The sequence below is a fragment of the Chaetodon trifascialis genome, chromosome 13, assembly GCF_039877785.1.
Source record: "Chaetodon trifascialis isolate fChaTrf1 chromosome 13, fChaTrf1.hap1, whole genome shotgun sequence".
Lineage (NCBI taxonomy): Eukaryota > Metazoa > Chordata > Actinopteri > Chaetodontiformes > Chaetodontidae > Chaetodon > Chaetodon trifascialis.
Window position 1 is genome coordinate 843,080 of NC_092068.1, and position 25,728 is coordinate 868,807.

The window sequence follows — 25,728 nt, forward strand, 5'->3', positions numbered from 1 at the left end:
AAATATTGTATTGGCCTTGTGTCATTTTAAAAATGCATGAAGTCACAGTTTATTTATATTTACCATCATGGCTATGAGAGCACAGACATAGCTCTGCTGCATGACCACCTTTCCTAGCAGGAAAAATGGACTTTCACTCTGTTGGTCACTGGGGGCACCATTAACATCTGGCAAAAATAACAATCATCTCAGTATGCAATACATTATATAGAATAAGAACAAATCAACTGAGGAAGGTCATCGAGTGATATGATGTGTTCTATATCATCATATCTGAGAAGTAATGGGTTTTTTCTATTGATATTCTTGAAAGGTGACTCCAGCTCTTATTTTTACAGTTTTGGTCGTCATCATTTCAATCAGTTAGAATATCATCACACCAAGTTAATGAGATCTGGAAACACAGTAACATCAATTCAATTCAATTCAATTCAATTCAATTCAATTCAATTCAATTCAATTCAATTCTATTTGTATAGTGCCAAATCACAACGGAAGTTGTCTCAGGACACTTTCCATACAGAGCTGGTACAGACCGAGCTCTTTTATCGACAGAGACCCAACAATTCCCTCATAATCAGGCACTTGGCGACAGTGGCGAGGAAAAACTTCCTTTTAATATGCAGAAATTTCAGGCAGAACCAGACTCTGGGTGGACGGCCATCTGCCTCGACCGGTTGGGTTAGAGAGGGAGAGCAAGAGAGAGAGAGAGTGAGACAGACAGAGAGAGACAGACAGAAATGCAGTCAGAGAGACAGAGACAGAGACAGAGACAGAGACAGAGACAGAGAGACAGGCAGACATGCAGACACAGTAACAGTGGCAGTGGATGTCATCAATACAATTAAGTCAGAAAAAGTTAAGAAACAGGAGCAGTCAGATGATCAGACAGGTTGGAAACGAACCAACAGTTTATCCAGATTATCGAAAACACTTTTTGGAAGTCAACTGAAAGTGAGTTCACCCTGAAATGTTGTTTACAATCCCTCATTGAACAGGATGACTGTGTAGTAAACATAAGTAAGCAAAGTAGGTCAAAGCTGAAGAAGGAAATTTGTCTGGAAACTGTGATGGATGTTTGCAACAGGCAGTTTAGGTAATAATTTTACTGTTCACTTCTGTTTTTTTTCTCTAATGAAGTTTGACTAATATGGGAACCTTGTTTTCTTTTTTTGTCACCTAAAATTTTATTGTTCAATTTTATATTTTATATTTTATATAATAATTATATAATACACAAAACAGATGCAACAAAACATCAGTGTCAGCATCAGGAGAATACATACATTATTGATGTGGTTTATAAGCTCCTTCAATTACTTTCAAGGCTCAAGTGGTGTCTCTGATATGGGACTTGTACGTTGTCCATTTGACCCATTTCCTTTCAAATTCGGCTTCTTAGTATATGAGTGAGTCTTTCCATATCAAATAGTTTTTCAATTGTGTCCAATCAGTTCTTCAATGTCGGCGGGTCTTTACACCATTTCCTGGTGATTGCCTTCTTGGTCGCTGCTAGCAGTACTTTAATCAAATATTGATCTCCACACTGGACATTTTCGCTTGTCAGGTTACATAGGTATAGTTTCTCACATGACTTCGGTATATCATATCCCAAAATTGTTTTCAACTCCATCTATACATCATTCCAATATTTTCTCATTCGAGCACATTCCCAAAATACATGAAAGTCGTCTGCCTCTTGTTCCCCACACCATCCCCAGCATGTTTGTTGTGTAGATAGACATCTGCTCTTAATTTTAGGATTGATAAAGAACCGGATTATATTTTTGCAGCAAAATTCTTTCCACATCCTGGAGCTGGTGGTGGTTCACTGAACACCACATATGTTAAACCAATCTTCTTCAGATAGTTGAATTCTACTTTCTTTCACCCAGCTGTCCCTGATATACAGTGTGGACGTTCCCCTGTTGTTTACCAATCCTCTATACAATGTAAAAATCACTTTCCCTGTATTGTTCTTATATGCTTTACTCATTGTTGTAATCACTTCATTCAACTCATATGGAAGCTCTGGTTTTATTTCTTTGTCAAAGTAGTCTCGTACCTGTAGATATCTAAAATGGTCAGAGTTGTCCAAGCCGAATTCTCTTTTCAATTTCTGAAAGTTTTTAATTTTACCCCTCTCCATTATTGTGTTTATGGCTGTAATGTGGTTGATACTCCATTGTTGGAACCGGATATCCAATGTCCCTAGTTTAAATTTAGGATTATGAGCCAACCAGCTCAAAGTTTTGATTTCCCTCTCCAAATTGTATTTCCTGACCACTTTTTGGTTTGTGGGAGGAAGCTGGAATACCCGGAGAGAACCCACGCATGCACGGGAAGAACATGCAACCTTCGCACAGGAAGGCTCCACTCGGGGATCGAACCTGCAACCTTCTTGCTGTGAGGCATGCGCACTACCTGCTGTGCCACCGTGCTGCCCTACTTATATAATTTTAATTTCATTTTAATTTCCCTAGGTGGGGTTTTTAGATAAGCCTGTGATGGGTTTCTACCTCACCTGCACATGTGATGTATCTTTTGCTGTTTATATTTGAATTTTCTTCAAGAATGTGTAAATAAACTAAACTAAACTAACAGGCTTGGTTTGTGCAAATGTATTTTTAATTGAAAACAACAACGTGTAGTGTTATATTCCACACTAACATTCTCACTTTGAGCATCAAATCTTACACAATTTAACACTGTCAATAAACAGATGACAAAAAAATAAATACTTGAGTACAAAAAAGGCCCTTCAACAACCCTTTCTAAGAGATCAAAACAGCATGATCCAAAATAAAGTTACAAAGTGCACATTATTGTAAACTAGGACTCAGGCTATTGTGCAGTTGAACCATAGCTGAAACTTTCCTTTCTTAAGTTTCCTTTGAACCTAATAGCATCCATATGCCTCTGTCCAAAGGCATCCATTGTCGCCTGGTTTTGACAAAGAGGCAGCGGAGAATTCGCATTCGCAGAGTGTTTTCCATCAAGTGGTATTTCAGACTGCATGTGCTACGGTGACAACTCAGTTCACACCAACACTACACACAGATAAGTCAGTTGACCCATCTGGCAACTTTTTGAAACTAAACTTTCCATTCAGAATCTTGTTCGCATCCATTTCGGGGTTTCGCACTTGACATCCACACAAACCAGTAGCCTACACTTTTACAGTTAGTGAGCAGGCAAGACCAAGCATGTGCGTGGGGCGTACCTAGTGTTTTGTTTCCGGTTTACAACCAGATCCTGTAGTTTTTCTTACATTACTAGCAGTGGCCACAGCTTATAAAAAACTACAAATTCTTTAACGCATTAATACCACAATATTTTTGACAGCACTAATATATGTGTGTGTGTGTGTGTGTATTACCATCAAGGAACGTATCTGTTGCCCGGACATTAAACTGTTGGCTGTTGGGCTCAGGCCATATTATTTGCCAAGGGAGTTTTTACATGCCATAATTGTGTTTAGATCCCCCCCTCTGCCAACCCGATGTCAGCATGTGACGTCATTCCCCCCCGCCGTGACCCGTGGTCCGCAAACTCAACACCCTAGTGCATTCATCGCTATCTCGGGTGACTTCAACCACGTCACCATGGCAAAAACACTGCCCAATTTCACGCAGTATGTGAGCTGTCCGACAAGAGAGGAGAGAACCCTGGACTTGCTGTATGCTAACGTCAAGGATGCATACAGCTGCTCTCCCCTCCCCCCTCTGGGCAGGTCAGACCACACCTCACTCCCTGTTATGCACCTTTGGCGAAGAGTCAGCCTACGTCCACAAGGACGGTGAGGAGATAGTCAGAGGAGACATACGAGACACTGCAGGGCTGTTTTGAGGTGACAGACTGGCAGGCACTCTGTCAGCCGCATGGGGAGGACATTGATGGGCTCACAGAGTGCATCACGGACTACATCACTTTCTGTGTGGACTCCACTGTCCCAGCCAGGACTGTCCATTGTCATCCAAATAACAAGCCCTGGGTGACAAAGGACATCAAAGTCATCCTCAATCAGAAGAAGAGGGCTTTCAGAGCTGGCAACAGGGGGGAGGTGAGAACAATACAGAGGGAACTGAAGGTGAAAATCAAGGAGTCTAAGGAGAAATACAGGAGGAAGCTGGAGTGGAAACTCTAGCAGAACAACTTGAGAGAGGTCTGGAGAGGTATGAGGACCATCACTGGCTTCAGGACAAGCAGCAGAGGAGTTGAAGGAAGCGTTGACAAGGCAAATGAACTGAATCTGTTTTTTAATAGATTTGACACTTCAGGCCTGACTCATCCCCCCTCTGACTCCTCTGCTGTCTGTCCTCGATGACCACCATCAACCACTCCCCCCCCCCCTTCTCACCCCCCCCATCCTCCTGTGTGAGCCCTCTTCACACCTCCTCAGACTGGCAGACTGACTTTACTCCCCAACCAGAGGACTACACCCCTCCCCCACCTGTCACCTCCACAGTGTGCTTCACTGCTGACCAGGTGAGAAGACAGCTGATGAGACTCCACTCAAACGAGGCTCCAGTTCCTGATGTTGTCAGCCCCAGGGTGCTCAAAGCCTGTGCCCCCCACCTGTGTGGAGTTCTTCACCATGTCTTCAACATGAGCCTAATTCTCCAGAGAGTCCCCATGCTGTTGAAGACATTGTGCCTCGTTCCTGTGCCAAAGACATCACGGCCCAGGGCCTCAAACGACTACAGACCTGTGGCACTGACCTCCCACATCATGGAGACCCTGGAGAGACTCGTCCTGGAGCAACTCTGGCCCATGGTTAAGCCACTCTTGGACCCCCCTCCAGTTCCAGCCCTGCGCCTGCAACACTGTGTGTCAGACAGAGTCGTCAGCAACACTGGGGCTCCACAGGGGACTGTCCTCTCTCCCTTCCTCTCCACCCTCTACACCACGGACTTCAACTATTGCACAGAGACCTGCCACCTTCAGAAGTTTTCTGATGACTCTGCGATAGTTGATGTATCAGCAAGGGCGATGAGGATGAGTACAGGGCTGCTGTGGACAACTTTGTCACATGGTGAGAGCAGACTGCAACTAAACGTGGCAAAGACTAAGGAACTAGTAGTGGACCTGAGGAGAACCAAGGCACAGGTGACCCCTGTTTCCATCCAGGGAGTTGGTGTGGACATTTTGGAGGATTACAAGTACCTGGGGGTACATATTGACAATAAACTGGACTGGGCAAAGAACATGTTCTCTACAGGAAGGGCCAGAGTCATCTCTATTTTCTGAGGCGACTGAGGTCCTTCAACATCTGCCGGACTAAGCTCAGGATTTTCTATGAGTCTGTGGTGGCAAGTGCTATTCTGTACATTTTTGTGTGCTGGGGCAGCAGGCTGAGGATGGCAGACGCCAACAGACTCAACAAACTGATTTGCAAGGCCAGTGAAGTTGTGGGGATGGAGTGTGACTCTCTGATGGTGGTGTCAGAGAGGAGGATGCTGACGAAGCTATGGACTATCTTGGACAACGTCTCACACCCACTTCATGATGTGCTGGCCAGGCACAGGAGTACGTTCAGTGAGAGACTCATCCCACCAAGACTCAAGACTAGGAAATCATTCCTACCTGTGGCCATCAACCTGTACAACTCCTCCCTCTGAATGGCCCTTGGACTTTCACTGACTTTTCACTGCCTGATATTATACGGATACATATTTCAAATTCAATTTTGCACATCCTTTGCACATCCTTCTGTATATAGTTTTTCTCAGTATATATATTTTGTTTTATATTTTGTTGTATATTTGTTTTTTTTGTTTTGTTTTGTTTTGTTTTTATACTTGATTTTTATATATATTTTCTTTCTCTTTTCTTTACTTTCTAATTTCATTCTTGTATGGAGCACCTGCGACAAAAACTATTTCCCGTCAGGGATCAATAATGGAATCTGAAAAAAAAAAAAAATATATATATATATATATGTGTGTGTGTGTGTGTGTGTGTGTGTGTGTGTGTATATATTTTTTTTTTTTTCTTTTTTAAGAACAATATGTTCATGTGGGTGGCACAGCAGGTAGTGCGCGTGCCTCACAGCAAGAAGGTCACAGGTTCGAACCCTGGGTGGGGCTTTCCTGTGCGAAGGTTGCATGTTCTTCCCGTGCATGCGTGGGTTCTCTCCGGGTATTCCAGCTTCCTCCCACAAACCAAAAAGTGGTCAGGAAATACAATTTGGAGAGGGAAATCAAAACTTTGAGCTGGTTGGCTCATAATCCTAAATTTAAACTAGGGACATTGGATATCCGGTTCCAACAATGGAGTATCAACCGCATTACAGCCATAAACACAATAATAGAGAGGGGTCAAATTAAAAACTTTCAGAAATTGAAAAGAGAATTCGGCTTGGACAACTCTGACCATTTTAGATATCTACAGGTACGAGACTACTTTGACAAAGAAATAAAACCAGAGCTTCCATATGAGTTGAATGAAGTGATTACAACAATGAGTAAAGCATATAAGAACAATACAGGGAAAGTGATTTCTACATTGTATAGAGGATTGGTAAACAACAGGGGAACGTCCACACTGTATATCAGGGACAGCTGGGTGAAAGATTCGATTTGATTCCTTTACCCAACATTCATATTGGGCCTTTCTGTGTGAAGTTTGCATGTTCTTCCCGTGCATGCGTGGGTTCTCTCCGGGCTCTCCGGCTTCCTCCCACAGACCAAAAACATGCTCATTAGGTTAATTGGTGACTCTAAATTGCCCCTTGGTGTGAGTGTGAGTGTGAATGGTTGTGTGTATGTGCCCTGCGATCGGCTGGCGACCGGTCCAGGGTGTACCCCGCCTCTCGCCCGTTGACAGCCGAGATAGGCTCCGGCCCCCCCACGACCCCGAAAGGGATAACCGGCATAGAAAATGGATGGATGGATGGATGTTCATGTGTATTGTTTAACCTGCTACTGCAACAAAGGAATTTCCCAAATTGGGATTAATAAAGTTCAGTGTAAGACTAAGTCTACGTTACAGTTTTTCTCAATCACTTTGATATATTTCTCGAATCATCTTCGACATTTGCAAAACAGTAAGTGCATTTGTCAAAACAATTCGTACAAATAGCAAAACACCATGGATTACCTGCAGAAGGCAGTTATTTGCAAAAAGTAAATATCTGTGTCAATGAACATGTCAGTACCATCAGAATAACATGTTCTTGTGTCAATGTGTACAGATAAGACAGTCAAATTGCTTAGTCATGTTGTCAATATAACAGTGTACTCTGGAGGGATGTTATGATGTAAACTATGGCTAAAAATTTGATGACAATTATTGTAAATTGTGAGTTACACCTTAGTGTATGTGGGAGATTGATTGCACGAGAATGGACAATGTTCACATTTACGCTTCTACTGTTTGTACTGTAATTTGTTAACAGACCATGTCATTGCGATGCAGAAAGGAGAAGACAGCACTGGATAGCACAAAGAAAGAAACAATAAAACAAAAGTAGAAATGTGAACATAGGACAATCTCCTTAGGAAAAACTGTACATGCAGTGCTGTAGGAATTACGGTGCAGTCTTCCTTTACCTCCTGACGTTCCACAAATTTCCCTTCATTAGATAAAGTCAAGATTCACCTGGGAGCAATTTACCAATTCAGAACAGATTTAGAAAAAAAAAAGTCTAATGGAAATGTATATAAATATGCTTGATTTGGCTTGATAGATTTTACACTGTTGTAATGTTGTCTTTTCAATCTTTTTTTAATGACACATACACAAACTGTTTTAGTTACGGATGACTTCTGAGAAAAAAATTGTATTTCTTACCCAGATCTGGCAAACTCTCTTCAGCCACATTTCCTCCTTGGTTGCTTTCTGTTCCCATAGACAGGAGCATGACCTGAAAGAGAATCACACACATATACCCAAAACATGATTGTGTCTGTATGATTTGTCCTTTATGGTGGACATTGCCAACTACCTCTCAGGGGCTCTGTTGGCATCACAGAGTATGGCCTTTGAATGATGTCTGAAGTGATAATTTTCCCAGAAGGTAAAATTGTCACTTAGGTGATAGGTAATTTTGACGCATATCCACAGTCCACAATATGAAAACAACTTTCAGTAACCACGGATCTGTTCTCAGCATTCCTTTATTTTCACATTTGTTCCACAATTCCATTATTAATTTGAATCCATGACAGCAAAAAGTCCAAGCGCATAATTCATGATTCAAAAATTAAACGGTCAAAAAACATTTGCCGTGACACTCTTCTTCACCTTCACAGAACAAAAGGACTAACCATACCACCTGTGCGCCTGGCCATATACAATTAGATACTCCACCCATAACCAAATATTACTAAAATAAATTCAAACTAAGAGAAAAATAAATAGTTTTCTTTCCTTAATATTCATAACGTAATGCAATTCATAATTTACTGTCTACTTAAATTAAATGAAACTCAAATTCACTGTAAAACTAAACTAATAAAGACCATTGTAAAATGGCTTCTACAATGTCCTTAAAAAAGGTCGAGATATGAGGGTTTGTTTTTGTTTTGTTTTTTTTACCTGTGTGTCATCTTCCTGGTTATCTTTCTGTTGATTCCATGACTGTAACTCCACCATCTCCTCCTTTAACACTTCCCTTTTCTCCTGCTTCTGTTCCTCCTCAACCTGCTAAACACAAATATAGCATCTGAGAATAAATAGATATCCAAATTTACAGCTTTTTCAATTCAAATGAATAAGAATCTACAATCATTGTGCTAAAGTTTTGGTTGGTAGCAGAGTCAGGGTGGATGTTTTTCCACTGGCAACACAGGTGTTAAATGCACTTGTATTCCATTTTAAATCCTTGCTCTACCAAGGACAAAGTCAATTGTGTGTTTGAGGTCTGAGCTGGGCAGAGTGGGCCATGTTAGATATTTGTTTGAAATAAATGTAATTTCCCTATTTTTCAGAGATGTAAAAAAGTGTAAAACAACATTTAGAACCAGGAATATTTTTGGTAATGTGAAAAACCTTTCTTGTTCTTTAGAGATCAACAGGGTTGATGTGAACAAAAATAGATTGTAAATTGACTGAATTTTTTCAATATTAGTTCTTTTACTATATCTAAGAATGTTACCAAGACCAATATCTTACTTAGAGAAATATGTTTCTGAAGATTCTCATTCATCCAGGTCATGGTATTTCTAAGTGCGATACAAATGTAATTGGACATGCTTGAGATTCTATAAGACTTTCAGATTCAGATTCAGATCCAGTCGGCTCCATGCTAAGGAAGAAAAACAAAACAAAACACAGAAACAACCCACGAAGACAGTAATAGACAAGAAAATAATACATTCAAGATGTCAGGAGGTTATTGCAGATAGGGGAAAGTGGTGAACTCTAATTTAATAAATACTTGTGCCTATTTTCCAAAAGTGCTTAATCAGTGCCATTCAGAAATTGGACGGCTTGGGGGAAGAAACTCTTCCTTCACTTCACTTCCAGCGCCGCACTAGTGGCAGCCTGTTACAGCAGCTCCCGCTCACTGTGAGCTTTTTTCCGTTTTAGTTTCATCTTTTTTTTTATTATTCTTTAATATATTAAAGTGTTCGCAATTGATTGGGGCACTATGGAGACCAAAGTCGCCGTGTTTGCTCTGGTCTTTCTCTTGTTTTTTTCATTGTTTACGACCGTGTCTGGGGACCCCATATGCATCCAGGGTCCTATTGTTTACAGTAGGGATCAGCTTTTGACACTCCGTAACACCGTGTTGCTGCCCCACGAGAGACCCGGCTTTCCCCGTGAGCTGAAGAGGAGGAGACGGGGGGAGCCGTGCCGGAGCTGATCGTTGCGCCAGAAGAAGGAGATACAGACCCGTCCTCCTGTCCATTATCATAGGGAATGTGAGATCTCTTCCCAATAAGTTGGACGAATTAATGGCGCTGACCCAGCACCAGAGGGACTACGGGAGTGCAGCCTCATGATGTTCTCGATCTGACCACAACCTGGTTCATCTCCTGCCTGTGTACACTTCTCGTGCACAGGCAACCAGCTGTGTCTGTGAAGAAATGGTCCGACGAGGCTGACAAGGCTCTGAGGGACTGTTTCAAGACAACTGTGTGGGAGGAATTCTGTGATTCTCACGGAGAGGACATTGAGGGTCTCACACACTGCATAACAGACTATATTAACTTCTGTGTGGAAACACCCTACCCACCAGGACTGTACGGTGTTTTTCCAACAACAAACCGTGGATTAACCCTGACAAGGCTCTCCTTAAGGAGAAGAAGAGGGCCTTTAAGTCAGGAAATAAGGATGAGCTGAAGGCTGTGCAAAAGAAGCTGAGAAGGAAGATCCGTGAGGGGAAAAACAACTACAGAAGGAAGATGGAGGTTCAGCTGTAGGAAAAAAATGTCAGTGGAGTCTGGAGAGGCCTAAAAACCATCTCTGGCCACAAGGAACCTGACTCTCAAGCTGCAGGGGACCAAAAGTGAGCGAATGACCTGAACTTATTCTTCAACAGATTTGATCAGTCATCTGCCCTTCCCCGGCCCAGCCCTCCACGCTGTGGCCCCCCCTTTCCCCCTCTGCAACACTCAGCTCACAGCCACCCCCCACCGCTCACCTCATCAACTCAACCCCCCACCCACACCCTCCAGCACACAGCCCCCCTGCACCAACTTGTCCCTCACAACAATCCAGGTGAGAGACCAGCTCCAGAGGATCAAAGCGAGGAAGGCTGCAGGCCCAGACGGCATCAGCTCCAGGCCGCTCAAGTCCTCGCAGATCAGCTGTGCGTATAGTTGCTTCGTCAATGAAAATTCTGACTAAATATCGTCGTCAATGAACCGTTATCACGTGACGAAAACAAGACGAGACGCAACGTAAATGCTGGTCATGTGACAATAACTACAATTAAATACATAATGCAATATCGTTTACGAATAAAAACAAGACTAAAGGTGGTTTGCAAAATAAAAACTCTGCTAACATGTCTCTTCATTTTCTTTGCCTAAAACAAAACGAGACGAAATGTTCTAACGTTATTTTGGTTAAATAGAATTGATTACTAAAAAGAGACTACAATTTTCATTTACTAAAACTAGACTAAAATGTCATCAGTTTTCGTCGAAAACTAGACAGATAATTCTGACTAAAATAAGACTAAAATGCTCAGACTTTTAGTCGACTGAAACTTGACTAGACCAACAAGAGTATGAACATGACTAAAACTAATAAAAACTAAAATGACAGCTTGACACAAAGACTAGACTAAGACTAAAATTATAACAGGCCGCCAAAAACAACACTAGCTGTGCGGGATTGTTGAACACATGTTCAATCTGAGCCTGAAGCTGGGGAGAGTGCCACAGCTATGGAAAACATCCTGCGTGGTACCAGTGCCTAAGACTCTGCACCCCAAGGACCTCAGCAGCTACAGGCTGGTGACACTAACATCCCATCTAATGAAGACCCTAGAGCGGCTGGTCCTTGTTCATCTCCGCCCTTTGATGAGTCCATCATTAGATCCACTTCAGTTTGCCTACCAGCCTGGTATTAGGGTGGACGACGCCGTCATCTTCCTCCATCACCAAGCTCTCTCTCACCTGAAGAAACCTGGGAGTACTGTGAGAATCATGTTTTTTGATTTCTCCAGTGCTTTCAATTCAGCCTGCACTTCTGAGGGACAAGCTGAAGCACATGGGGTGAACCATCACCTCACACACTGAATTCTGGACTATCTCACTAACCGTCCTCACAGTATGTGAGGAACCGGGACTGTGTGTCTGACATGGTCGTCTGCAGCCCAGGGGCCCCGCAGGGAACGGTCCTGGCTCCATTCCTCTTCACCCTCTACACTACAGACTTCTCATACAACACACCCACCTGTCACCTGCAGAAGTTCTCTGACTACTCTGCAATCATCGGCCATCACAGATGGGGATGAGAGAGTACAGAGAACTGACGCAGGACTTTGTGGACTGGTGCCAGTGGAACTGCCTCCAGATCAACGCAGGGAAAACCAAAGAACTGGTGGTGGATTTCCGCAGACGAACACTCTGCCCCCTGACACCGGTGAACATCCAAGGAATGGACATTGAGATGGTGACATCTTATAAGTACCTGGGTGTTCACCTGAACAATAAACTGGACTCACAACACAACCGCACTTTACAAGAAAGGCCAGAGCAGACTTTATCTGCTCAGGAGACTGAGGTCATTTGGAGTGCAGGGGGCACTCCTGAAGACCTTTTATGACATCAGCCATCTTTTATGGAGTGGTCTGCTGGGGGAGCAGCATCTCGACGGCTGACGGGAAGAGACTTGACAAACTGATCAAGACGGCCAGCTCTGTCCTGGGATGCCCCCTCGACTCAGTGGAGCTGGTAGGAGAGAGAAGGATGATGGCTAAGTTGTCATCCATGATTGAGAATGACTCCCACCCCCTGCAGGACACTTTTGCCACATTTCCACTAGCGCGGCTCTACTCGACTCGACTCTACTCTATCCTGTTGTTTTGTGTTTCCATTAGGCATAGTACCTGGTACCCGATACTATTTTAAGTACCTGCTCTGGCGAGGTTCCAAGCAAGTAGAAGCGATACTATATGTGTGATGTCCACAGCCTGTTGGCCACTGATTGGCCGGAGAGTGTCGTCACTGGTCTGCGACGTCCAACACCGGAAAAATAATCCCGCCCCCTCCACTGTAACGCCAGGCAACAGCAACCGCTGACTTTATTCTTTATCCTCACTCGAGGGAAATGGCTGCTCATAAAATATCACTGTGGTCTGTCGACAAGGTCCAGACTAAAAAGCCACAAACCGAGCAGCAGATACAACATCGCCTCGATGTCCTCCATTGTTTGTCGGCCCTGTTTGCGTCACGTACAAATTGACGTCATGGCAGTTTTGCGCAGCCGTGGTATGACGACCCCGCCTATGTTGAGGAGGTACTATGAAGTACTCAATTGTAATGGGAACTCAACCAAACCGAGTAGAGTAGAACCGAGTTGAGTAGAGCTGGAACTGTGTAATGGAAATGCGCCATTTAACAGCACTGGAGAGCTCCTTCAGCAACAGACTGCTTCACCCAAAGTGTGTGAAGGAATGCTATCGCAGGTCCTTTCTTCCTGCAGCAGTCAGACTCCACAACCAGCAGTGCTCCCAGTAGACCACACACTCACAAGACTTTCAATATGACTGCACTATAATACACATTAACTGTGTTCATTCATACTGTAAAAAAAATTGTCCAGGTGTATTTCAACTTAAAGTGCAATATATCAATTCCTATGTGCAATATAGGAACCTATTCACTATCAATACTCCTGTCAGGAGCACTATCACTCAATGTGCAATGTCAGTACTGATTGTTCATATTCAAATCAATGTGCAATCATATCAATGTGCAATGTTCATATCAATGTGCAATATTAGTATTGTTTGTTTATATTTCATTATTCCTTGTTTATATAGTTTGGTTTGATATTTAATGTCCTTTTTACTGATGCCCTCTATGTTTTCTATCCACTTTTGCTGCTGTAATACCTGAAGGTTCCCCACTGTGGGACTAATAAAGGTATATCTTATCTTATCTTATCTTATCTTATCTTATCTTATCTTATCTTATCTTATCTTATCTTATCTTCCTGAATCTCCCAGTCCTTGCCGCCGATGTGCAATGTCTGCTTCCTGAGCGGAGCAGAGAGAACATACCATAGTCTGGGTGGCTGGGATCTCTCAGGATTTTGGTGGTCTTGTCCTTGCACCACTTGATATAGTGATTTCACTGACTGATGAGAAGTCCCAGGCATTTATCCGCTTGCAGGATCATTGACCCATCCAGCAATCAGTCAGCCAGAGTCATTAGGTGGTGGACTCATGGTGTTGTTGGCTCTCCTGTGTTGTGCCATGTGCTTGTGAAGTGGTTGTTTTGTTACCCCATTGTACAAGTATGTGCATTCCTTGCTGCACTGGACTGCATACACTGCACAGGATGGGGTGGCACGATGGGACAGTAGTAAAACTGTCACCTCACAGCTAGAAGGTCCTGGGTTCAATTCCTGCCTGAGGCGCTGTGGGCACTGTGGGTGTGTCCTCCACCATGCCTTCGGTGCCTGCTGCTCAAGGAAAGGGGCCTTTCTGTGTGGAGTTTGCATGTTCTCCCCGTGTTAACCTGGGGTATCCTCCATAAAAAAACCCACACTAAAAAACATGCAAGAAGATAACCACCTGACCAATGGTGACAAGAAGGAACTGGGTCCCTGGGCGCCGCTGTCAGCTGGCAGCCCACCGCTCCTGGTCTGCCACGGAGGAAGGACATCCAGGATGGGTTAAATACGGAAGAAGCAATTTCACCAAAAAAGCATGGCATGTGCATGTAGTGTTGTTGTGTTCACTGAAGCACAGCATATGCTTGTTGTGTTGTGTTGTGTTGTGTTGGGTTTAATTAATAAAGGAATTCTTGATCTTAATCTTAATGCCATTCCGTTTATGGTTCCTTCAGACCTACACACCTACATCTTAAGACAACTGAAGAAGGCCCTTGGATGAGAGGTGGAATATCTTCTAAAACCTCAAGCAAGTCCAGTTGCCTTTCTCTAACACTTTGAAGTGACTTTGAGAAATGTAAAAATATTTTTCAGCAAAGCTACTTTTTATTTCCCAAATCAAGCCAAAGTCCTCAAGTAAGGCTATATGTATTACTTTGCTTCAGCTTTTTCACAAAAATTGTGAAAAAGAAAATGTGATTTGAAGTCATCGAACTTCCTAAAGAGAGTAGCTAGAAGTGTGTCACCATACATCTGTGCCATCTTACCCATCATGTTATTCCCAATCATCCAAACATTTCGAGAGAAATCAGTCTGTGCCAATAAAGAAGAAGTATTAGATACCTGGTTAGGTGTTCCATGACATCCTGTCTTGAGAACAGTTGATATGGTAATGTAGAGGAGGAACAGTATTCCTGGGTTGACATAAACTGGCCAATCATGATGGGTATTAAGGTTGAGGTCATAGGGCGAGGAGCAGTTTCCGGGTATGACGATATCCTTTAGGCCAAACAGTCTAGAAAGGAACAGAGTTAAAGAAATAAATAGTGAGAGGTTGGGGATAAAGACGGCAGCACATGATTAGCAAATTGCATGTTGAACAAATGCTTAACAGAATTAGTTGGGATTAATGCAAGTGTGAAAAGGTGGCATCAGTAATCGACATCCAAACACAAAGCAATAATCTGGGGGGAGGGTTTGGAATGGTACAGTCACAAGAGAGACTAAAAGCTATACTGTCAGTTTTTTAAGTTAGTAGTCATGTGGAGTTATTGAAAGACGAGTCAACTTTCACTGAGAAAATCAGAATGAGAGTCTGCCTTAGTGGCCAAGTTCAGACTGTTCTCTGTTGTGGCCGTGGTTTAGCGATCTGCTCTGATTTGTTCTGTGTATTCTTTCAGGGCTAGAGCGAGGCAGGGGCGGGGCTGATCGTTGCTGGGGTTTGAGCTTCTACCTGACACACCTGTCACTAATTGCCGCTAATCAGGACTCCCCTTCTTAAGCAGGCTTCTCCCACACTCTGGTGCCAGATCATACCCGCGCTTACGCTTGTGTCCACATCTCAGTGCCAATTACCTGACCCCTGCCTCGTGTTCTCCAGCCATTTGCCTTTGTGCACGCTGAGTGACTTTTGTGAGTTTTTGTTCCTGCCTGAGTGCTATCCCCTTGTGGAGATTTCTGTTTAAGTGTCTGTCGAGTTGTTCTCCAGCACTTGTTGTTTCTTTTGTGTACTTTGTGCTCTTTTTCCCAGCGGAGTTTTTTCCCGTCCTCCCTGAGTTCTTACCTGAGGTTGTTGAGTTTCTCCAGCACCTGAGTTTCTTCTTACCAGTGAGCTTTTTCCCCGAGTGGTGATTTTGAGTTTTTTGTAGTGGCTGTTGAGTTTTCCCTCCAGCGTTTGTTTTTGGACCTTTTGCCCGTGTGCATTTCTTTAACGGAGTTTTGTGTTTTTTCATTAGAAGCTGTCAAGTGTCCTCCAGCAGAGACTGTCATCTCCGTTCCCGTTTATCGGCGCCCTCAGTTGTTTCCTTCTTTTGTTGTTACTTTGAAATAAACTGTGATTTCTGCCGCTCTGCATCTGAGTCCTGTTTCAGAGTCCGTCACAGTTCTCAATCAAGCACAGGGACCTAACACATACACATGTCAAAATAGAATACTATGCAGGCCCACATTAATATATGGCCTTAATTAATTGCTATTTTACTCTAAAATAAGAATGAATTCAAAACCCACATTATTTCTAGTTCATTTGACAATTGTTCTATCTTTACATATTTCACAGTTTGATTTCACAAAATAGAAAACATGGAGCCAAAGTCCAAGTCTGAAAAGGCCTGTAACACATCTGACAGGACAAATCATCAACAGCATATCAGAGGTACGAATGGATACGGAATAAAAAGCTAATACCCATCACGAGGCACAAATCAAATGCAGTGTGCCCAGGTCAACGGGGGTACTAAGTTAAGTTTAAGGTTCTTGAAGGACTTATCACAGATAATGTGATAATCGTTGAATTAAGATGCTTAATGTTACAGTTTATTGACATGATACATTCAAGTGAAAGCAATAATATAGCATTTCACAATATAAAGAAACTATTACTACATCTAACCCTGACATAAATCTTGCTACCTTGAACATTGTTTCAGTAGATGATAAAAGTAGTAGTAAAAGTAGAAGTTAAAAAAAAAAAAAAAAAAAATCTTCACTTATCACACAGTCCTGATTTGTTCCTCCTTGTTCCCAACTGTCTTTTTTAGTTGTTGCCTGTCCAGGCCCATCCTGAGCCCACAATTGCTATTCCCATCCTGCCTTGATACCATTTCCTAAATTACCAAGCAACCAAGACCCCCAGTCTTCTAGAGGAAAGTCCTGTGTTTGACCCATCCAATCACCAAATGCAAACATTTGTCGCTCTTTAAACTACAGCACCTGACTTCAACAGCACATGAAAGCATTATGCTAAAGAGGGGCATCTAAGAAATGACACTAGAGAGGTTCCAACAGCAACATATTGATGCGTATGATCTGTGACCAACCTGCCATATTTGACATATATTTGACTGGCCTACTATTAACTTGTTTTGAATGTTTTCAAATTAACAGTACTTTTACTGAAGTAAAATATTATAGTACTCTTTCCATCTTTCCACCACTGAATACAACAGCACACAAATTGGAACACATTTTATAAGCCATCAGCCCACACAATGCCAAATACTCAAAAAACATAAAAAATAATTGTTTGATAAGATCAGATAAAACTTTATTGATTCCACGCTGCAGAAATTTAGTTGTTACAGCCAGCAAAGTATTAAAAAGTAGGCAAAAACAGTGGCATAGAAGGAGCAAAATAAGGATACAGAATAAAAACAATTAAAAAAAAAATCAACTATGTCTATGTATATTATGTGGAAGTCCAGGACAGAGCTAGCTCTCATGACCAGTTTGTTTAGTCTTTTTATGTCCCTTTCAGAGCCTCCACAACCCCAGAAGACCACTGTGTAGAAAACTGCTGATGCCACCACAGAGTCACTAAAAAGTTTTAAACAGTGTCCTACATACTCCAAACGACCTCAGTCTTCTGAGCAGGTGTAGATGACTTTGGCCCTTCCTAGACAGGACATCTGTAGTTTGTCCAGTCCAGTTTGTGGTTGAGGTGAACACCCAGGTATTTGTACTCGTTTACAAGTACAAATACTTGGGAAGAGTGCGCATGCGTTAGCGTTGCATCGGCGTTGTGTCTCTCCACCAAACGCCTCGGTCAAAACGGACTTTTTATGATATTTTAAGCAACATATTTATGGTACACCTTTCAGATCTTGTTTCTTTTTAACTACTCCTCCTAATCAGAGAAACAATTTCAGTAATCGGACGCCTCGATCTCAAGAAAAGTAAAGTAGCTGAGCACAGCTCAGCAAGCCATGGCTCCACTTACCTCGCCATCCGGCTGTCAAAGCTGTTTCGCCCTCGGCAAGAAAATCGCTGAGCTGGAGCAGAGGATTTCCACTCTCTACAAACTCCAGGAAGCTGAGAGACACCTGGACACTATCCTCTTTGGCCCTGCACAAGTCTCTGCTTCCAGTTAAGACCTTGAGGCCACGGCTCCCTACTCGACTACTGACTCCACGCAGCGCACGACTACGGCCCCGGCCGCAGGCTTCACTCCACCCGCTGCTGCTCCTGCTCTGGCCGCTACCACCACTGCCTCAATACTCGGCTCTACCGCACCGACCGCTGGTTCCACTCCATCCGCCTTTCCTGAGGACCCCTGGTTCCACCTCGGGGCTAAACCCAAAGTCCCAGTCAGCTCCACTCCTTTACACACGGACACCTGGGTGGTTGTTGGCGACCGCAAGAGGAGGGAGAGGCTGTCATTCCATGCTCCCTCAACCTGTGACATCCAGCTTCAAAATCGTTTTAACATCCTGGACTCACACAAATTTCCACCACTGGCTGCGAACCTGGAGCCTTCTTCTTCACCTCCCAGGATTTTAAATGATTTCAGCGGATCTCCCACCTGTCCTGGTGAACGCACCTAGGCGAACAACTCGCCCCACACCCCGCCGAGCACAGCAAAATTTCACCCCAGCTCCGCGGGGCTCTTCTCAACGGTCCTCATCCCGGTCCGCGACCTCTTCTGCCTGACGTCAGATCCTGAAAGAGGCCATGCTCCAGCGCTCCGGTGGTCTTCCTCGTCCGGAGCCAGCGGGGAATCCCTCTCTTAGGCCCGACAAAATATCCCCTACATTGCACCCGTCTGTCTGGACGCACAGCGCTGACCACGCATCATCTAGCCATGGGACCTCACAACCTCCACCACTTCGTCCGCTCTTCCCTCCAACCACTTTAGTAGAGGGCGATTCAATAATCCGGGGAATTTGCTTTTTCAACGCAGCCACTCACTACTTTCCAGGAGCCACAGTCCCAGTTATCCTGGAGAAACTTCCAGGTCTGCTGCGGTCACTCCCATCCTCCATAAGCCGTGTCTTAGTACACGTGGGCTGCATTGACACCGCTCAGAGGCCATCTGCGCTGCTCAAAAGGGATTTTAACAACCTTTTTAACTTCTTAAACAACTGTGGTAAGTCCGTTTTTATCAGCGGTCCTCTCCCCACACTGTCTCATCACGGAGCATGGCGAGCAAGCTACTTTATCTAAACACTTGGCTACAGTCCATCTGCAGAGCTTTTAACGTTGGTTTTATTGACAATTTTAACCTGTTTTGGAACCGTCCCTCCTTTTATAGGGCCGACGAAGTTCACCCCAACAGGCTCGGCAGGCAAATGCTAACTGCTAATATTCACCACGCCGTCCAGTATGCTCCACGAGACTGACTGTTTACCTGTCACACCCCCTCCCCAGATTTCTCTTCTCCATCCACACCAGCTGTTCACAATACTATTACACTCACTATTACACCCCTACAGTCCACAGCTGTCATTACCACCGAAACCGGACATCTTTATTATACAAACCATTACAGGCAGACGTTTTCCCCGCACTCACAGAGTGCTTTTAACAGGGATAACCTCATACACCCGGTCATTTTATCTCCCTGTGATCATGAGCGCAAGTTCAGCAAGAACATTAACCTGGCTGTGCTGAACGTGCGCTCTCTTTTAAACAAATCTTTTATCATAAATGACCTGATTTTAGACAACAAGTTAGATGGGTTACTTTTAACAGAAACATGGCTTGGCACCAGTTGTTCTCACTGAGGCTTGCCCACCAAATTTTAACTTTTTATTCTCCACCAGGGGAGGCAAGAGAGGAGGCGGGATTGCATCAATTTTTAATAATGTTTTATTGTCAAAGGAAGTCTTTTTTAACAATTATTCATCTTTTGAGCATCACGCCTTTGTTTTTAGCAGTCCTCCTGTTCTCTGCATCACTGTTTATAGACCACCCCATCATTCCACTGCTTTTAGCAGTGAATTTTCAGAGCTTTTATCAATCATACACACCACTTATAACAGAATTTTAATAACTGGCGATTTTGACCTGCACGTTGATAACACCTCGCACTCACTGTCCAGAGAATTCTTAAACCTATTAAATTGCATGGATTTTTAACAGCACGCCACACAGCCAACTCACAACAGAGGACACACCCTGGACCTGGTCATAACTTATGGCCTCTCTACTGGTGTGTCCTCTGTTGTTGACGTGGCGGTGTCGGACCATTATTGTGTGTATTTTAACATCGCCCGTTTTAACCATTAGGGCACCCCAGTGAGAACAGTGAGGAAACGCCACCTAACTTCTGAGGTGACTGCAAATTATATCGAGATTTTACAGAGCACTCCTGCAGAAGTCTTACCTGCACCCTGTGATTTTATTGTTGACAATTTTAACAGGAAACTGCAATCAACTTTAGACTCTGTGGCTCCACTTTTAACAAAAACGGTAAAAACAAAACCTTTACCACTGTGGAGAAGTAAAGATGAAATTAAAAAATCAAAAAGACTATGCAGGATTGCAGAGAGAAGGTGGAGAAAAAACAAACTCACAGTTCACTATGAAATATTCCGTGAACAACTCAAATCGTACAATAAAACAGTCAAACAGGCAAGAATATCCCATTTCTCAAACCTCATCTCAAATAATAAAAACAACCCAAAATTACTTTTCTCCACCTTCGATCTTTTAACTAACACCATTTCTAAAAAATCCCCCGAGACACCAACGGATGCCCTCTGCGAGGACTTTGCAGACCACTTCAGAAGTAAAATCAACGACATCAGATCCAGGTCTGTATTACATCAGAATGTAACTTTTAACGCACCTGGACAGTCGATTTTACCCGAGGAAACACTGGAGAGTTTTGACCTGGTTGATGCGAGGACACTTGGTCGAGTCTTCTCCCAGGTAAATCCAACAACCTGTCTTTTAGATCCAATCCCCACATCACTTTTAAAGACATTTTATGGATTCTTTGAGGAACAAATCTTCATCCATCCATCCATCCATCCATCCATCCATCCATTCTCTTCCGCTTATGCGGGGCCGGGTTGCAGGGGGAGCAGTCTGAGCAGGGACGCCCAGACTTTCCTCTCCCTGGACACTTCCTCCAGCTCTTCCGGGGGGATCCCGAGGCGTTCCCAGGCCAGCCGAGTGACATAGTCACCCCAGCGTGTCCTGGGTCTTCCCCGGGGCCTCCTCCCGGTGGGACATGCCTGGAACACCTCCCTAGGGAGGCGTCCAGGGGGCATCCGATAGAGATGCCCGGGCCACCTCAGCTGACTCCTCTCGATGCGGAGGAGCAGCGACTCTACTCTGAGCTCCTCCCGGGTGACAGAGCTCCTCACCCTATCTCTAAGGGAGCGCCCCGCCACCCTGCGGAGGAAACTCATTTGAGCCGCTTGTATCCGGGACCTCGTTCTTTCGGTCATGACCCAAAGTTCATGACCATAGGTGAGGGTAGGAACGTAGATTGACCAGTAAATTGAGAGCTTCGCTTTTCGGCTCAGCTCCTTCTTCACCACGACAGACCGGTACAACATTTTAGAAATACTAACAACATTTTAGAGAAATATCAGTCTGGTTTTAGAGTGAACCACAGTACAGAGACAGCCCTCTTAAAGATTGTAAATGATATCAGGTGTAATGTGGACTCACAAAAACTCACAGTCCTGGTGCTACTGGATCTAAGTGCTGCCTTTGATACAGTAGATCACCACATTTTATTAAATAGACTCAGAAACCTGGTGGGCCTCTCTGGTACTGTTTTTAAATGGTTTTACTCCTATCTCACAGACCGTTGTTTCTATGTAAGTTTGGATACATGTTCCTCCGGAACCCGTGAAATGAAATGTGGGGTACCCCAAGGGTCAATTTTAGGTCCAGTACTTTTTAATCTTTACATGCTTCCCCTTGGGGATGTCCTCAGGAGACACGGCATCAGTTTCCATAGCTACGCTGATGATACACAGCTTTACATTGCCGTGTCTCCTGATGACATGGGGCCTATTGATACCCTTTTAAACTGTATTTTAGACATTAAGTCATGGATGGCAGAAAACTTCCTACAGCTCAACCAGGATAAAACAGAGGTTTTGGTTATTGGTCCTGAAGGCAAGAGAGAGACACTTTTACCAAAACTACAAGGTTTTACACCCTCACAATCCGTTAAGAACCTGGGCGTCATTTTTGACTCTGAGCTTAGTTTTATTCCTCATATTAAAAATATAACAAAGATTGGTTTTTACCATCTTAAAAATATAGCCAGAGTCCACCCGTTTCTCTCTCAGGCTTACACGGAGGTGCTGATGCATGCTTTTATCTCCTGCCGTCTAGATTATTGTAACACCCTGCTCTCTGGTCTTCCCAAAAAGACTATCTATAACTTACAATTACTACAGAACTCAGCCGCACATGTGCTGACGAGGACCAGAGGGCGGGAACACATTACACCGGTTTTAGAATCGCAGCATTGGCTCCCCGTGTGTTTCAGGATCAACTTTAAGGTGCTTTTATTAGTTTTTAAGTGTCTTAACGGTCTTGGGCCATTTTATTTATCTGACCTGTTTTTATCATACCAGCCCTCGCGGATCCTGAGGTCCTCTGGCACCAGCCTTTTGATTGTTCCAAGGGTTCGGACCAAAGCCCACGGGAAAGCAGCATTCAGCCATTATGGTCTGAAGCTTTGGAACAGCCTGCCAGAGTGCATCAGGACTGCAGAGACTGTTGATGTTTTTAAAAGAAGGCTCAAGACATACCTTTTTAGTTTAGCTTTCAATTGATTTCTTATACTCTTTTAACTCAGACATGTTTTATCCGAGTACTTTATCTTTTAGCTCTTAGGTCCTTTTATTTGATTAAATTTTAGGTTTTAGGTCCTTTATTCTATTGTCTTTTAGGTTCTAAGTCTTTTAATTCTATTGTCTTTTAGGTTTTAGCTCCAGTGCTTCCTCATGGGGGGCCTCCACACTGGGAGGGGTGTCTGGTCTGCCCACCGGGGCATCGTCCTGGGGACCCCTCGGGCTCAGAGGACTGGGGGGCTCTGCACTGCGTGTGGAGTCCACCCCGGTTTGTCTGGGTTGGGGGTCTCTGTTGTGGCGGCGCTCCCTGTGGCCACGGCCGGTGATCCTTCACAGTGCGGATGAGCTCCCCGTAGGTGGTTTTCTTTTCCTTTTTCCTCTCATGATGCCTCAGTGCCCTGCCATTTTCGTTGGGGTGGGTGTGTGTGGGTATGTGTATGTGTGTGCTTGTGTGCGGGTGGGTGTGTGCATGACGTATGTCTGCAGGTGTGTTGGGAGGGGTAGTTGCTTTTATATTGCTATGTTATGTTTTTATCTTTTGTTAAGCACCTTGTGCTGCATTTTTATGTATGAAAGGTGCTATAGAAATAAAGTTTGATTGATTGATTGATTGATTGATTGATTGATTGATTGATTGATTGATTGATTGATTGATACAATGTCCAAACCCTGGATGTTCACCGGTGTAATCCATGGCACATTCCTGTGGACGTCTGTCACTACCTCCTTTGTCTTGGTGGCGTTTATGTGCATGTGCTTCAGTACACACCAGATGACAGAGTTGATGATGACCTGGATGACCTCCCTGTATTCCAGTTCGTTCCCTTGTGATACACGTCCAATGGTGGCTGTATCATCTGAGAAATTCTGAATGTGGCTGTGTTGATGTTGTGTCTGAAGTCTGATGTGTAGAGGGTGAAGAAGAAAGGATAGCAATGTCCCCTGTGGAGTCCCTGTGCTGCAAATTACCAAATCAGACATCAGAATCAAATCTGTTGAGAAACCAAACTCCATCACATGAAAATTATTGATTCTTTTTGCAAGCTGTGCTCTTTAAAAGCTCGGGGCGCGTTTACTCTCATGTTTTGGGAATGCACTCCTGTTGGACAACTGTGGAGCAATGTTGCATCAAAATTATCTGATTTGATACAAGAATGATACTCATGATACTACTGCTGTGTTCTGTGGTATCCAATGGCCTTGGTTTGTTATTTTGGAAACACTGTACACTACTGGTTGGCATCATGTTTTCCACACAGAAGTCAGTGTAGTTCGTAATGCAGGTTGTCAGTTTGGCATCCCTGTGAGGACTGTACAACACTTGCCAGTCAGTGGTTTCAGCACAGTCCCTCAATGCCATACTGGACTCCTCTGACCATCTTCTCACATACCTTATGATTGGTGGTTGTTTATTCACCAGAGGTATGTATGCAGGGAGTTCGCACACTGCTGCATTGGCCATCATTGTGATGACCTGCGAGAACTCCCACGGGAGATAATATGGTCGAAGGCTAACAGGTAGCAGGCTCTATGTCTATGTGCCCTGGGTTACACCATCTGTTGTTCACAAACATCACTATGCCCCCATCCAAGAAAGAGTAAAAACCAAATCACTTGTCCCCCCAGTTGTACATCTAAATTTAAGCACGACCAGCTGAGACTAGTGAAGGAAGAAACACGAGAAAAGCACAAAAAGAAAAAAAAAAAAACACTAAAACAGCTGCCATCATGACATGATCAATTTAGTGGTGCAGATTTATTATCACTTGCCATGATCAACTATGTAAGGATTATCCTATTCCTGTGAGTCAGAAATAACAGAAATTATCCAAAGTATAGAAATAAAAACAGACACACACACACACACACACACACACACACACACACACACACACACACACACACACACACACACCCTCAACTGGGTAAAGGTCAAGGTTAAAGTAAAGGTCAGACTTGGCTGATTGATGAACAATCAGTTAAATGATACTCACACAGAACTGGCAGGAACTCAGGTGATGAAAAATAAGAGAGAAACTGTTGTACTCAACAGTGGAATGCCACACTGCGTGTTCATCTTTCAGTTTAGCCAATAAGGCGAGGTGAGCTGATGAAGTGTCAGCTGCTAGCTAGTCATTCCATACATACTAGGGCTGTCAGTTTAACGCGTTAATTAGATTAATTAATTACGCTGCAAATTAATGCACTATAAAAATTAACGCAATTAATCATGAGTGGCAAGTCAATGCGCAAGCATTTTAAATTTGGTCCTTTGAGTGACCCGTAGGCTGCAGTGGCAGGTCGCATCCTACCTGCGCCACTAGTCAAAAGCAGGGTGACAACAGACATGGATGCGACACCGGAGAGCGAGGCAAGCCTACTTGGACCTTTGAACGGCAAGTTTATTTATAAAAAGAACAAAGACGGGACTATTAACAAGAACGCAGTGATTTGTACCTTGTGTAAGAAAGAATTTCCTATCACCGTAGCAGGTCCAGCCTGAATTATCATTTAAACGCTAAACATGTAGTTGCTGCTAGTGCCGCTAGTGCTACCGTGAGCTCACTCTGCCAACCCACACTTGCTGAGTTAGGAAAACGAATGAGCAAAGCCACGACAGAAAAACTGACAAACTCAATCGCAGAGTGGGTTGCTGCTGATTGCAGGCCGATTTCAGTCGTGGAAGACAAGGGCCTAAAAGAGGCGTTTCAGATAGCGTCATCTGACTCTAATTTCCAGCTACCGTCGAGAACTACAGTGATGAAAAGAATTCACCAGCTGTAATGTGAATGTCAGTGAATTGTAATGTCCTAGAATTCAAATTCTTTATTTGGGGACCTTTAGCAGATATGAGATTAAAATGCGATTAATTAGATTAATTAATTACAAATCCTGTAATTAATTAGATTATTTTTTTTAATCGCCTGACAGCATTAATTATTATTAT

The 25,728-nt window shown here is 43.6% G+C and overlaps 1 protein-coding gene across 1 annotated transcript in view; it reads right to left on the reverse strand.

Moving 5' to 3' along the window:
- piezo1 (piezo type mechanosensitive ion channel component 1 (Er blood group)) overlaps positions 1-25,728 on the reverse strand; it is a 308,724-nt gene that overhangs the window by 162,500 nt on the left and 120,496 nt on the right. The window contains exons 7-10 of the mRNA XM_070977141.1: positions 14,863-15,034; positions 8,542-8,649; positions 7,795-7,867; positions 64-167 (exon numbers count right to left, since the gene is read on the reverse strand). Coding sequence (XP_070833242.1) covers positions 64-167; positions 7,795-7,867; positions 8,542-8,649; positions 14,863-15,034 — 457 coding nt within the window. The remainder of the gene's footprint in view (positions 1-63; positions 168-7,794; positions 7,868-8,541; positions 8,650-14,862; positions 15,035-25,728) is intronic.